General features: G+C 39.0%; 1 protein-coding gene across 11 annotated transcripts in view; it reads left to right on the top strand.

Moving 5' to 3' along the window:
- Trim37 (tripartite motif containing 37) overlaps positions 1–15,988 on the top strand; it is a 141,678-nt gene that overhangs the window by 28,898 nt on the left and 96,792 nt on the right. For all 11 annotated transcript variants that reach the window (XR_004389001.1, XR_004389003.1, XR_004389002.1 and 8 more), the window contains 3 exons: positions 2,869–2,993; positions 7,034–7,084; positions 9,751–9,832. Coding sequence is in view for 8 of the 11 variants with exons in the window: in XM_032911863.1 (XP_032767754.1) it covers positions 2,869–2,993; positions 7,034–7,084; positions 9,751–9,832 (258 nt within the window). In the remaining 3 variants the exon portion in view is untranslated. The remainder of the gene's footprint in view (positions 1–2,868; positions 2,994–7,033; positions 7,085–9,750; positions 9,833–15,988) is intronic.

Raw genomic sequence — 15,988 nt, 5'->3', positions numbered from 1 at the left:
GGACATCAGTGTTGTAGGAATGTCATCCGGGTGCTTTCTCTGTCTCTCTGAGCTAGCAGACTTTCACCACAGTGTCTAGGTGCTGAGTCTTCATTTGGTAAATTGAATGTTTGAGGTTTTATTTGAAAACCACCATGGTACAGTGGCTTTGTTGCTCTGGGAGCTATGGTAAGGCCGTATATATATCATGCTGCAAGAAACCTATTTAACCTGTAGCATTTGGGAATGAAGAAAGTGGCCAGGATCCTAACATACCTTCAAGACATGATCTAACTTTAATTCACTGGGAGTTGCCTCTTAGATTTCTGCTGCCTCCACTAGCTCTGTCGGTTGGTGGCATCTGATGCCCTGGCCTTTGGGTAGCTCGAATGTCATCCGTAAGAGAATTTTACAGTCATATTTGTCGGAGCTGCCTCGACAGAATCCACTGAATGGGATCCCTGAACAACAGAAATTAATCTTGCAGTTCTAGATGCTGGCAGCTCAAGGCCAAAGTGCTAGTGGGTTTTATTTTATTTTTTCTTGAGGTCTTTTGCTTTGGCCTGTGGACAGAATTACCTTCTCACTTGTCCTCACAGGGACATTTGTATGCTGAGAACCCTGGTTGCTTCATTTGTGCTTAATTAACTAACCTTCAAATACAGTTGCATTGTACATGTTTTACATGATGAAAGATACGATTCAGCGCACAACAGTTAGATGTAATTTTACTTAGATGCCTCATGATCCTTATAGCCAGTAGAAATAAGCAGAAGCAGATACTAGTCCACATTGTAAAGTGCTAGAACCTCAGACTGGTTTTCTTGAACTAAAACAGTCTTTTAACTGTCATGCATATTTTACCACATTAGATTTCTCACTCCTTTTAATAAAGGATTGATTTTTATATGTCTCCCTGCATGTGTGTATGTGTATTGCGTGTATGCCTGGTACTTGAGAGACCAGGAAAGCAGTTAGAATCTCTTGGAACTGAATCTGTAAGCTACTGTGACTCACAATGTGGATGCTGAGAACCAAAGCCGGGTCTGCAGACAAGCAAGTGCTCTTAACTGTCTTTTTCTTTTCTTTTTTTTTTTTCCCGGAGCTGAGGACCGAACCCAGGGCCTTGTGCTTGCTAGGCAAGCGCTCTACCACGGAGCTAAATCCCCAACCCCTTAACTGTCTTTCCAGCAGTAGATTTCTCATTGTTTATCTCTGACTTAATATTTCAAGAACTGATTAAGATTGTTTGAGGACTGGATTGATGGCTCAGAGGTTAAGAGCACTGACTGCTTTTTCAGAGGACCTGGGTTCAGTTCCTAGTATTCACATGGCAATTCACAACTGTCTATAACTCCTGTTCCAGGTGACCAGACACCCTCCTAGAGATATAATCAAAACACCAATGTATGTTAAAAAAAAAAAAAAAAAGATTAAGCGCTTGCCTAGGAAGCACAAAGTCCTGGGTTTGATCCCCAGCCCCGAAAAAAAAAAAATTTAAAAAAAAAAAAAAGATTATATGAAATATGTGTGATACCAGCATTTCTATTAGCCATATAGAATTAGAAACATTGTTAAAGGTGTGGAACTTGAATATCTGCTCATTAATATATAAAGTAGTTTACCTGTATCAGTGTGAAAATATATTTGTAGTTATTTTTTTACTTTCAAACAGGAGGGAAAAGTTGATTAAAATCACACAAAGTCAACAATTTAATTGTTAAAATGCAAACCTAGCTTCTCCAAGGATTCTTAATTTTCAAACCCACTTTCAAATTTAAACGTTCTAAAAAATTTATTTTATATGTATGTGAGAATTCCTGCTTGTGTATGCACCATTGTGTGCCTGGTGCTCAAGGAGGCCAGTGGGAGCGTTAGATCCCCTGCAAGTGGAGTGATTGAATGTTGTGAACCACCTTATGAGTGGTGGAAATTCAACTGGGGTCCTCTGCAAGTGCTGATATTTTAACAGCATTGCTGATTGCTAAGCACATGTTCTTAACAACAGAACCGTGCTTCCAGTCTCTAGTTTAGTTTTTTTTTTTTTTTTAGTTTTTTTTTTTTTTTTTTTTTTTTTTTTGAGATAGAATCTTACATAAGTGCAGACTGACCTCAATTTCTTCATTTGACTGAAGGATGACCTTGATTTTCTAACCTTCCATATTCCAAGCTGGGATTGCAAATATGTGCTAATAGACTCAGTTTTAATTTTGTTTCTTCATTAAATAACCAGATTAACTTTGTAATTTTCCAGTTTTTATGTTTTATTTTAATATATTTAAATTAAAATACAGTTTTCCTTTGCTTCTTTCAGCTCCTCCCAGGTTCCCATGTCTTCTCCCTTCAACTCCTCCCAAGCCTTTCCCACATTGGTAGCTTCTTTTTCTTTGATAATTATTGGTGCGTACGTGTGCGTATTTTTGTTGTTTCTGTGTATATGATTTCAGGGCTGACTGTTATATTGGATAACCACTTAGGGGGCTCATCCTTTGGGAAGGGTAACTCCCTCTCAGTCATAACAGTTGCCTGTGTGGTCAGAAACTCGCTATGTAGACCAGGCTAGCCTTGAATTCACAGAAATCTGCTTGTCTCTCCCTTCCAAGCACCACCACACCTGGCCCCAAGTTTTCTTAATTAAGACTCTTTTATTTATTTTGAGATAAGTTTTCACTATGTTGCCGTGGCTGACCTGGAACTTTATGTATACCAGACTAACCTGGAACTGACTGTGTAGAGACTAGGTTGGCATAAAACTCACATCCTCCTGCCTCTGCCTCCTGAGTTCTGCGGTTAAATGTGTAGACTACCACACCTCTCCTTTTTTATTAAAAATTCTGAAGTGCCTTTGAACAAATTTTTGTTGGTTGAGATACTGTTTTCCTCATACAGTTGCGGTCTTGCAGTAAGAGTGAGCTGATCTCCAAGAGCGCAGAGATCCTAATGATGTTCCAGCAAGTTCACCGAAAGCCCATGGCTTCCTTTGTTACCACACCTGTCCCACCAGACTTTACCAGGTATCAGTTTAAAACTCCACTTCCGTTTCAAGTTTGTATGTCACGATAGATACTTGAATACACTATTTTCCTTTTTCTTTCTTTTTTTTTAAACTAAGTAGATCAATATAGATTTATTAAAAGAACATGAGAAAAAAATCTGGAGAATGGAAGTGACTCAAAGAGACATTGAATAAACTATTTTAACTCATTTTGTTTTGTAGCCAAGGTTAGCCTAAAATCAACTTACTGTATAACTGAGGCTGGGTTTGAGCTCCCTCCTGCTTTCACCTCTCAAGTGTTGGGATTACAGGCGTGTGCCAGCATTCCTAGCTAACCATCTCCTTTTAAAGTACTGTTAGTACGTATAGCAAAGCAAGCTGCTGAACCCTGTTTTGCGTTAAATCTGGTCTCAAAAAATGTGGTGGGCTTTGGAGATGGCCCAGTGTGTTATTACAGGCTGCTGCACTATGTGGATTGGGTTTGGTTTTTCAGAACCTAGTTGGTGGAAAGAGAACATAACTAAGAATGTGATGGACTCAAATTTGGGTGTAAAGGGAAAATGATAGGGAATTGGAAATATTTTTCTGTATTTCAGCACTCCATTTTCCATAGAAAACAGCTATTCTTACTGAGTTCATCAGTCAAAGAACCACTGTTTCTTGGTGTGTGGTGTGAGAAGTGGTTCCTCACTGCTGTGGTGCCTGTGTGGGCAGAGGGTTGCTTAGGGACTCTGTCCTCTCTTCATGACCTGTGTAAGGAGTTGAGTTCCATGTTGGTCAGGCCTGGCAATAAGGACCTGTCCTTGCTGAGCCCCCTGTTCATTCTTTTGTTGCCTTTTAATGTATATCTCTTTAATCAAACTTCAGAGTAGTTAGATTACCAAAAAGTTTTGAAGATGACATAGTATCTCCAAATTTTAAAAGAAGTGAGAGGAGGCAATTAATAGAAAAAGTTTACAATATTGGTTCTCTTTTCAGTTTTTCAGATTGGCTGAATCTTCAACTTTTCAATAGCATAAAGATTAACTGTTAGTCCAGAGTTCATTTCAGGAATCTGGAGAAATGGTTAGTTGGGAAGGGAAACTAGATTTTATGCAGCCTATCCAGTGGATGCCTTTGGGTCTCTTTTTCCCTTTGTTGATGATGTTCTGATTAACTAAATATTTAAGTATCTGTGACTTACAGATTTTTCAAAATATATAGATGGTTTAAGGCTACTTACCCATTTTCTGTGAAGACAGACACTTGACACTACTGTGCTATGACTCTGTTTGTAAAGACCAGAGTACTATCAGGAGGGGAGATAAAGGGAACTGAGAAAGCCAAGGCCGTGCTGAGAGAGAGAGAGAGAGAGAGAGAGAGAGAGAGAGAGAGAGAGAGGGAGGAGAGGGAGGGGGGGGGAGAGAGGGGGAGAGAGAGAGGAGAGAGAGAGAGAGAGAGAGAGGAGGGAGGGAGGGAGGAGAGAGAGGAGGAGGGAGAGAGAGGTGGCACAAGCATGTAAGCCACGAGATGGAGGCTGTCTGTGCTGTGTACTGTCCAACCCTGTCTTTACTGTTGTACTACTTGTATATTGAACTTTTCTGTAAGGAATACACATAGAGAGTGCTGGCAGGTGTTTGTCAACATGTCCCCAACCTAGGTATATCTGGGAAGTGGGAACTTAAGAAAATTCCTGTATCTCCTTGGCCTCTAGGAAAATCTTTACAACATTTTCTTGGTTAATAATTGATGTGAGAGGGTCAAGGCTACTGGTTTAGTGTTACCCCTTGACAGGTGGTCCTGGGTGCTATAAGAAAGCAGGCTGAATGAGCTGTTGGGAGCAAGGCAGTAAGCAGCACCCCTCCATGGCCTGTGCTTCAGCTCCTGCCTTTCAGGGTCCTTCCCTGAGTTTTTCCCTGACTTCACTCAGAGATGGACTATAATTGCAAGCTAAAATATGCCCTTTCTTCCCAACTTGCTTTTGGTCATGGTGTTTTTCACAGCAATAGAATCCTATAGGACACGTAGAAATATCACAGTGTACTGGGATAAGCTCTGAATCTGGCTTATAACAAAACCAACGCATTTCACTAGAATAAACACATAATAAAAAACAAAAGACAAAACCAAAGAACCCTAACCCCCCCCCATCAAAAACAAAAAACAAAAATCCAGGCAAACAAGCAAACAAACCAAAACAGCATATAGATCACAGATAAGAAAGAGATTGGTTGAAGTCTTTTACATTTTTAGAGGATGTAGTGAATTGGTGTGTAAACTAACCAATGATTATATATTATCCAGCATGATAGTCAGAAACATGTTACTCTTGGATGATATTTGAAGTCTGTTTTAGGAAAAATCTACTTAGAGTTCTCATTACCTTTATGGTCTCTTCAAAAGCTTTTTAGGTACTAATTGCATTGGTCCTGCTAATAGGAGTTTTGTGCATTGAATGCTAGAGCACATAACTGGGAAACTTTGGAACAGGCCTCTGGGTATTTGACTTTTTATGAAGTAGTCAGCATTCATGAGGCACAAAGATGTAGAAGTGTGGAATGTGAGTCTCATCAGAAATACCGAAGCTGACTAGGGAATAGATAGACATGCTTGACATATGCTCAATTTGGATAGAAATTGTGTGTATAACAATTATAGGGCAAAGTAATCTTCCTATTTTGGAGAATATATGATTTATTTAGATAAATTTTCTGTTATTATTTTTGAGACAAAGCCTTACATAGTCTAGACCAGCCTCAGACTTGCTATTTAACTGAGGCTAGACTTGAACTCCTGATCCTTTTACAACTTCTATGAGCTGCATGCATGATCACCATAGATAAAACTTAAAATATTATAATAGGACCCCCTTGGGGGGAATTAGAGGAAGTATTGAAAGAGTTGAAGGAGCTTGCAACCCCATAAAAGCAACAGTGCCAACCAACCAGAGCTTCCAGGGACTAAACCACTACCAAATGACTATACATGGACTGACCCAGGGCTCCAACTGCATGTGTAGCAGAGAATAGCCATGTTGGGGCACCAGGGGAAGGGGAAGCCCTTGGTCCTGCCAAGGTTGACTCCCCAGTGCAGGGGAATATGGGAGGGCAATAAGGGAGATATATAGGGGGAATACCTGTATGAGGGAGGGGAAGGGAGGGAATGGGAACTTATGGACAGGAAACCGGGAAGGGGAATAACGTTTGAAATGTAAGTAAAGAAATATATCTAATAAAAAAAAATCTGGATAAAACGTTAAAAAAAGAGAAAGAAACAATAGTTCCATAACTTAAAGAAAAGGGATTGAGGGAGGGGTTAGGGACTGATGGACAGGAAACCGGGAAAGGGAATAGCATTCAAAATGTAAATAAGAAATACCCAATTTAAAAAAATGGAAAAAATAAATAAAATTTAAAAAAACTTAAAAAAAAAACTTAAAATATTTTTATTTGTACTTATTAACATGTTCACATGGCAAACCACACATTATTGTAGGTATAGTCTTATCTTGTTTTATTCAATTTATAATCACAATTATGACAACATTATAATACTGTAGATAGTATAGCTTTGTATTAAATGTTTTACTGACAATGACACAAACCATCCACATGATCTAAAGTTAGTTGGCGACAGGATATATTACCTGTTAGCTCGTCCTAGCATATGGATTGAGGCTATTTGATATCATCTTACCTTGCCAAGAAGTGTTACTGTGCTAACCTATCCCAGTTGTCCCCTTGATTATATATTCTAATCCTATGAAAGTGTAGGAGAGCTGGGGCTGTAGCTTAGTGACACAGGGCTTGCCCAGCATGCTTGAGGGCCCCAGCAGCTAACTATACAAAATAACCAAAGCATATTGGGGAATATTTCCTAGTAAATAACCTTGGAGTTTGTTGTGTTTCCATTTTAATCGATGGTTGCATGAACTGATTTGATTTAATGATGTGCTTAATAAAGCTTGGAAATATTTTATACTACAGCTGCCAAGTTTTCAAGATAATGTCAAGGAACTTGTTTTTAACTAAATGACTACATTATGGTAATGTTAAATTTTTTTCTTTTGCTTCTTTTTAGTGAATTGGTACCATCTTATGATTCAGCTACTTTTGTTTTAGAGAACTTCAGGTAAGGGGTTTTGAGAACTCTGGGTTTTTCTTGTGTGTAAAACCCAAGACAGTCTTCACTGTGTGACGGGAGAGAGCTGATGAAGTCCTTAACTAAAGTTTCCTCTTGGAAACAAGAGCTGGTCTGGAGTGTGCATGCTGAACTTCAGTTCTTATATCATAGAGCAGAAATATTTGGATTGCAGAGTTAAAGATATTTGCACATAGTGCTGTGTATGATGATGCTCACCCCTTTTATACCTTTACTCCTGAGGCAGAGAGAGGCAAATCCTGGTCTACAGAATTAGTTCCAGAACAGACAGCCAGAACTACAGAGAGAATCTTTGTGTTAAAAACAAAACAAAAACAAAACCACATTGATAATAAAATATCTTGGTTATATAAGGTTCAGTCTAAAGCAAAATATTCTTTTTGTTTCATATATACATTCTAACACAGAACCTAAAGGTAATTCCATACAGTATCTTCAGTGACTGTGCTTTGACCATACTATGTGGCATGAAGTTGGGTATGGATCTTCTACTCGATGGCTTCTTTGTTGGGTCTTAAAAGTTTCAGAATTTAGAACATTTGGATTTCAAATTTATGAATTAGTAGTGTTCAACTTGAATTGTTAGAGGTGTCTGTTTTTTTATTTTGGGGAAAAGACCCTTTTGTTTTGTTTTTCAAAAAGGGTTTCTCCATATAGCTCTTTCTGTCCTGGAACTAGTTCTCTACACCAGGTTACTCTTTGTAGATCAGGCTGGCCTCAAGCTCAAGAGATCCACCTGCCTCTGCCTTCTGAGTTGCTGGGATTAAAGGTGTATGCCACCACTGCCCAGATTAATAAATATATTTTAAATTTTATGTATTTTATTTATCTTCTTTTATTTGATGCGTATGACTGTTTTGCCTGCATGTATGTATATACACCATGCCCTGGTGCCCATGGAGGCCAGTATAGAGGTCTTCAGAATCCCTGGAGTTAGAGATACAGGTAGTTGTGAGCTGCGGTGTAGGGAACCGAACTTGAGCTTTCTGACAGAGCTAGTGCCCTAACTGCTGAGCCATCTCTTCAGTCCCAAAGGAAATAGTTTTTAAAAGAAAGGGCACTTAGCTTTTGTATCAACGAAATTAAAATTGTGAAAGAAGGCTACTGGTTTTCGTTTTTATGCTAAAAGTAAAAAATTGTGCTGTGCCTAAGAGGCCTTTATTATAAGAAATGTGTAGGTTCTTATGTTAACCTACATGGCAATTTTTTTTTTACTTTGATAATTTTCTCTAGAAACTTAAAACTTTCGTAATTCAGTCTGTCTGTCTGTCTTATCTATCTATCTTCTATCATCCATCCATCCATTTATCTGAGATAGGGTCTCACTATATAGTCAGCTAGCCTTGGAACTTGCTATGTAGACCAGGTTGGGATTTAAAGGAACCCACCACTATATTGGTCTAGAAATAAATATATTACAACATGAAAACTATGAGAGACTGTTTTTGAAGTGCAGAACAATCAAGGGAACTAAAAATATAAGATCTTTGGGAAAGAAATGGGAGTAGGTGCTAATAAGTAGAAAGCCATACTGTGCTGTTCATTTTTCCCGTGTGTGTGTGTGTGTGTGTGTGTGTGTGTGTGTGTGTGTGTGTGTGTGTGTGTTTTAGTTTTAATTTGTAATTGTATGTCTTTATAAGTAGAGGCTAGAAGACAACCTCAGGTACTGAAATATTTTTATTTCAAAGTGTGTGTGTGTGTGTGTGTGTGTGTGTGTGTGTGTGTGTGCAGATGCCCAAGGTGTTCAGAGAGGATTTCAGATTCCTTAGAGCTAGAGTAACAGCTAAGTGTAAACTACTCATTTAGGTGCTGGAAGCTGAATTCTGAAAGAAAATTAAATGCTCTTAACTGCTGAGCTATTTCTCCAGGCTTAGTTTGTGTGTGTGACATCTTTTAGTGTCCTAGAGTGTCCCCAAGTACATTAGGTTGACAGGCCATCCAGGCCTAGGGTACATCTCACTCCACCTCTCCTGTGCTGGGATTTCGAGAGCAAGCACTATGTCCACAGGTTTTACTTAGGTTCTGAGGACTGATTGAGGTCCTTGTGCTTGGGGAAGAACTTTACACCTGAGCTGCCTCCTCAGCCTGCTTTCTCCGTCTTTATGGGGTAATCTTGTAGTTAAAACCCTTGGTGAGTTTTTCCTACAAATGTTAGCAGTACATATACATTCTTATTTCTCCACTAAAAACATATGCTATATGGGAGTGGTCAGTTTTGTTTTGTTTAATCATTTTTGGTGCTTAATATTGAGTCTAGGGCTATGCATATGTTAAACATATGCTGTACCATAAAGTAACTCTGTATCTCTAGTTCCAGAGGATCCAACATCCTCTTCACTGTATTTTTGTATTAGAAATAATAAAGAATGCTTACTGAGCCAGAATTAAATTTGGGCTACTTAGTGGTGCTCTGATTTTCCTTAAATGCTGTGTTTTAACTGCTGAATGTTTCAGTATCATCAATTCATAATATAAATATATACAAGCTTATTTAGCGAAACTTTGACATGTTCAGTAACTCTCTGTGGTTTAGTCTTTTAAATATTAACATAAGGTGTGGAGTTGGTTTTGATTTTGCTTGTTGCCCTTTCATAATAGTTTTGATGTTGGAATCCGGTTGGTGTTTTTTTCTGTAGCACTTTGCGGCAGAGAGCAGATCCGGTTTACAGCCCGCCTCTTCAAGTTTCAGGACTTTGCTGGAGGTTAAAAGTTTACCCAGTAAGTTTTTCCTATTTCCAAATTAACTCAATTTTGAACTTTTCTTTAATGTTTACAAGTATATTAGTTTACTTATTAAAGGAGTGAGGAAATTAGTAATTTCTTTATACCATTTACTACTCAATTTGTGAAAAACTGTGTTAACTATGAATGTGTAAACTCTAGCATCACTAAATTTGTTTCTGCTTTATTGGAAGATAAATATGTTGAGAAAAGAGTTTTAGTGGCTGGAGAGATGGATCACCAATTAAGAGCACTGTTGTTCTTAAAAAGGACTGAGGTTTGATTCCCAGCACCCATGTAATGGCTTATAGCCATCCTATAACTCCAATTTGAAGGGATCCTTCAGCCTCTTCTGACCTCCAAGGGTTAGATGTTCACACATATGGTACACAGATATACATGCAGACCTAACATAGATATAAAATAAGTAAACCTAAAAAAATGTTTTTTTAAAATTTTTTTAAAGATACTCTTTTCAGTTGTTTGTTTTTCTGAGATAGGGTTTCTCTATGTAGCCCTGGCTGTCCTGGAACTTGCTCTGTAGACCATGCTAGCCTTAACTCAAGAGATCCAACTGCCTCTGCCTCCCTAGTATTGGGACTAAAGGCATGTGCCACCACTGCCCAGCTGAAAAAAAAATTTTTTTTAATAAAATATTTTCTATTGCAGTAAATTCCTTCAGTTGTACTGGTTATACAGGTCACAAAATCAAGTATAGCTTTCTTTTTTTATTAATTTACATTCCAGTCACACACGTCTCCCCTTGGTCCCTCCTCCCACAGTTCCTCATCCCATTCCTCCCCCCTCTTGCTTCCGAGAGGGTGCTTCCCCCAACCCCCGACCAGGCCTCCCACTGAGGCCTGACCAGGCAGACCTCTGCTATGTCTGTGCCAGGGACCTCAGACCAGCCCTGTATTCTGGTTGGTGGCTCAGTCTCTGAGAGCTCCCTAGGGTCTGGGTTAGTGGACACTGCTGGTCTTCTTCTTCTTCTTTTTTTTTTTTTAATCATTTTTTATTTGGGTATGTATACAGCTTTCTGTCTTTTTTTTTTTAATCATTTATTTGCATGTGCTTTCTGTCCTGCCAGGCCAGAAGAGGGCACCAGACCTGATTATAGATGGTTGTAAGCCACCATGTGGTTGCTGGGAATTGAACTCAGGACCTCTGGAAGAGCAGTCAGTGCTCTTAACCTCTGAGCCATCTCTCCAGCCCACTGCTGGTCTTCTTATGGGATCGCTCTCCTCTTCAGCTCCTTTAATCCTTCCCCTAATTCAACTGTGGGTTCCCGGCTTCAGTCCAATGGTTGGGTGTAAGTATCTGCTTCTCTCAGTCAGCTGCTGGTAGGGCCTCTTAGAGGACAGCCATGCCAGTCTCCTGTCTGTAAGCTCATCATTGCATCAGTAATAGTGTCAGGCCTTGGTACCCCCCACCCCACTCCCCATGGGATGGATCCCAAGTTGGGCTAGTCATTGGACTACCTTCCCTTCAGTCTCTTCTCCATTTTTATTCCTGCAATTCCTTTTTTAAAAAATATTTATTTTTTAAAAAAACTACACTATAGCTCTCTTCAGACACACCAGAAAGAGAGCATTGCATCCTATTACAGATGGTTGTGAGCCACCATGTGGTTGCCAGGAATTGAACTCAGGACCTCTGGAAGAGCAATCAGTGCTCTTAACCATTGAGCCATCTCTCCAGCCCATCCTGCAGTTCCTTTAGATGAGAACAATTCTTGATCAGTAATTTTGACTGTGGATAGTAACCCTGTCCCTCCACTTGAGGCCCTATCTATCTACTACAAGTAGACTTTTCGAGTTCCCTCTCCCCAATGTTGGGCATTTAGGCTAAGGTCACCCACATTGAGTCCTTAGAGTCTCTCACCTCCCCAGTCTCTGGTACTTTCTAGCCCCCCCCTCCCCAAAGCTGCTAATTTGCATTCATTCCCTTGGCCCTCTGGGCTTCTCTCCTGCTCCTGCCCCTTTAAATAATTATTTTATTCTATATGTTTGCTTGCTTACTTGTGTGTATGTGTACCACAGTAGTGCTGGATGAAGAAGAGCTTGGATCCTCTGAAACCAGAGATATGGGTGGTAGTAAGCTACTATGTCGGTGCTGGAAATTGAAAATTCTTTAAAGATCATGAAAAGGGGGCAAAAACACTTGTCATGTAGTTCAGTTCCAGAGTATGTATCTGCCAAGCAATACCCAGCAACCCAAAGGAAGAAAAGTCACAGGTACTGAAAATTGTTGAAAGTAGGCTGGTTGATTTTTAACTGACAGCTGAATGTAGAGCTGTGTAATTAACGACGGTCTTTCTGTGCCTGCCATAGCTCTGAGTAAAGACACAGACTTACATTTATTAATTATGCTTAAGACCTTCACTTATCTTAGTTCCCAACTTGTAATTTAATTAACTTATTTAATTCTCCTGCCGTGTGGCTCATTAGTTACTTCTTCATTCTTGGCCTGCTTCTTCCTCCATGTCTGGTTGGCAAATTCTCCCTTGCCTGACTCTTCTTTCCCAGAGTTATGTCCCCACCTTCCAACCCCCAGAAGTCCTGCCCAACCTTTCCTGCTTCACTACATGCCATCGGCTTTTTATTAAAACCAATCAGGAGGTAAGAGGTAACCCAGACAGGAGATGATGAAATAAAAATACCAACAGTAAAGTCCCCGGTCGCACAGAAATCACCATTTGAATAATACAAAGACAACCTTACATATGTACAATAATGTTGACCCAACAAAGGTGTAATCAAGCTTTTCATTTTCTTTTTAAAATTTATTTGTATTTTTATTGGTGCGTGTGAATGCCTGTATGTATGTATTGTTTGTATGTATGTATGTGTGTATGTATGTATATATACCACATGTAGACATAGTGATTTTGGAGGCCAGAGAGGTATCAGATCCCCTGGAATTGGGATTATAAGTGGTGATATACCATGAGAATGCTGAGAATTGAACTCAGGTCAAATGCTCTTAACTGCTGCTCAATCTTTCCTGCCCCACCCCCTTTTCTCTTTAATATCTTGAGATAGGTTCTTACATGTGCTCAGGCTGGCCTCATCCTTACTGTGTAATTCAGGTTAATCCTGAACTCATGATTCTCTGCAGTAGCATTCTGAATACTGGGATTACAGCTATGAACCGTGAGGTCTGGCTTTAGATACATTCCTTTGGCAAGAATTAGTGTTCTTTTATAGTGAAATGTCTTATGTGGTTTTTTTCTTTGTGATATCAATAGCTATTGATAATCATTTTCTATATCATTTCTTCTGCATTTATTGGTTGGATCCATATATAATCTCACTGAGTTAGTGCCCAAGTTTTTTGCCATAACCTCAGTAGTTGGAAGTGATTCTAGTAATTTTTTTCTTTTGCTGCTTGTGTATTATAAGATATTCTAGGATCATTCTGGGTATTTGCCACTGTATGTCATAGTCATAGTATCTGTTCCAATATCTTTTTGTAATTTTTACAAATTTGTTTAAAAAAGCTTGAAGTTACTATGTGGTTTTTTTTACTATTATTATTATTATTATTATTATTATTTTGTCTGCATGTATGTTTGTGCACTCATGTGCATCATATGAGCCTTTATGTGGATGCTTCCAAATTTTGTTCCTTTGAAAGAGTAGCCAGGTGCTTTTAGCTGCTGATTTATCTCTCTATCCCCGGCCCCAACAAAGCATGAGCAATATGGTGTGGCTTAAAAGCTTTTGATTTGTTAGACACTGTTCATAATGACTAGTCTGTTTTCCCATTCTGAGGCTGAAACAGTAAAGGTCTTCCTAGCCAGAGGTCTCCTCAGCAACTTTGGAACACCGTATTCCTTTGAAACTGAAAGGGCCTTCCATGAATATTGCCAGCTGGCTGGTTTTGTGTCAACTTGACACAGTTAGAGTCATCAGAGAGGAGGGGGCCTTAGTTGAGGAAATGTTTTCACGACATCTAGCTTTAGGGCATATCTCAATTAGTTGATTAATATGGGAGGTCCAGCCCATTTTGGGTGGTGCCATCCCTGGTAGTCCTGGGTTCTATAAGAAAGCAAGCTGAACAAGCCAGTAAGAAGCTTCCTTCCATGGCCATGACAGTTTCAGCCCCTCCTGAGTTCCTGCCCTGACTTCCTCCAGTGATGGATTGTGATCTGGACGTGTAAACCAAGTGAGCCCTTTCCTGCCCAACTTGCTGTTTGTTCATGGTGTTTTGTTGCAACAACAGAAACTGCAACTAAGACACCATCTGTCTTAACTGTGTCCTGTGTGTAGCTGTACTTGCTGCTGTGAGTAAAACTTTAATTATAGAGCAAGCAAAACTAAAAGAATAAATAGCAAGTTGCAGATAGGTACAGCAGATAAATAGGGAAACTTCATCAAACCAGGCATTTACAGCATTCTCCAGACAAGCTGTAGTAGCAAAGTTAACCTCTAGTTGGAGGCTTACAGCAGGAAGTTCCTGGGGAAGCAGAGAGCGTAATGAACCAGTGAGTTTATTAGAGGAGTGTGGATGACTCACAAGCAGCTGCACCACTGAGAAGCCCATGAACACATGCAAGTTCCGTCCCTGGAGTCCCCTGTGTGACTCGCAGGCAGCTGACAGTTGGGCGCATCTCCTCTCTTGACAACTATTTACTGCTTCAGTAACTGGAGAGGAGGCTTGTGAATTTTATTTTACCTTTATTTTTTTAATTTAGTTTTAGAAGTTTTCTGAGACTTGTGTATTTTGTTTACTTCTGAGTCTTAGGAACCTTAATTGAGCTCTCTAGGGTAGAATGTTTCAGTTTGGAGGACCTGTCTTTAATTCCAACAATCTTGAGGCAGAGGTAAAGACAGGGATAGAGACAGGTAGATTTCTGGGTTTGAGACCAGCTTGGTTCATGTTTGAGTTTAGGGGCAGCTAGGACTAGGCAATGAGATGCTGTCTCAAGACAAAACAAAGACAAAAAACCAGACTAGGTTTGAGTTTGAGTTAAGCCTGAGCCTTATAGTGAGCTCCTAGCTAGTCGCTATTAGTCTAGAGATCCTGTCTCAAAACACTCAACAGACTTTGCAATGCTCACCTTTAAACACATCTGTTTTCTCCTCCCGGTCTTCAATAGGTCCTATTCTATATTTGGTTTCTGTGAATTTGACTCCTGGAGACATAAATAGAATGAATCAGTAATTTACTGGGACTGGCTTATTACACTCAGCATAATGAGCATAACATCCTCAAGTTCATCTCTTTAAAACAATTTTGTAGCATAGAATTTTCATTCATTGATAAAGATGAATAATACTCCATTATGTGTGTATTTTACATTTTTTTCACTCATTTTTTTCCACTGAGATTCTTACCCCTTTCTTGAGAGAGGATCTTACTGTGTACTCACCTCTTGGCTGCTGCATCTCTTTAAAAACCTGTTTTCAGTTGTTCCTGTAGAGCTTCAAAAGTAGAATTGCTGGTCACAGAGAAATGCTGTTTTTATTTTTTTAAGAACACACCATTTAACAACATTTGTATGTTAATATCAACAATGAAGGAATGTTTTACTCTAATGGGCTTTGCCAGCTCTTTTCTACATTTATAAAAGGGACTATTCTAATTCTTGTGAGGTCATATCATGGTTTTAGTTAAGACGTCTTACTAATTAGTGATGTGACATCTATCCATGTTTTGTTCGGTTTACTTTTTTTTGTAGACAAGTTTACTTGTGTATTTTTCCTATCTTTAATTAGGTTTCTTTTTCCTGTTGTAGTTATCTTTACTTTGAATATCATCCCTTTACTTTAAAAATTCCAGTTTGAATGTGGGAATGTAGCTCATGAGCAGAGTGCTTAGCTGTCCATGAGGTCCTCATTATTATACCTGGTTTCCAGTTTCTCTCACTTGTCCTGAGAAGAAGTACTCAATTGTCTTTTTTCATTTGAGTTTTTGTTCTTTCTCAAGGCTGGTTTGTTAAGATGTCTATAGATATTGCAACTTTGTAACTATTTTTATACTTTTTGATAGTTTCTTTAATTTATTTAATGTAGATATGTGTACCTTTTTAATGTATGAAAGTTTAAAATTTGTTCTGGACTAAAACCTGGATTACAAATTTTTTTGTTTGTTTTTTAAGCTTACACATACTTGTTAACCCAATTACCTGATAACAGTCTGTGTTCTGTT

Source organism: Rattus rattus, chromosome 9, assembly GCF_011064425.1.
Source record: "Rattus rattus isolate New Zealand chromosome 9, Rrattus_CSIRO_v1, whole genome shotgun sequence".
Classification (NCBI taxonomy): Eukaryota; Metazoa; Chordata; class Mammalia; order Rodentia; family Muridae; genus Rattus; species Rattus rattus.
The sequence above is the reverse complement of the archived record's forward strand: the minus strand, read 5'-3'. Positions and strand labels throughout refer to the sequence as shown.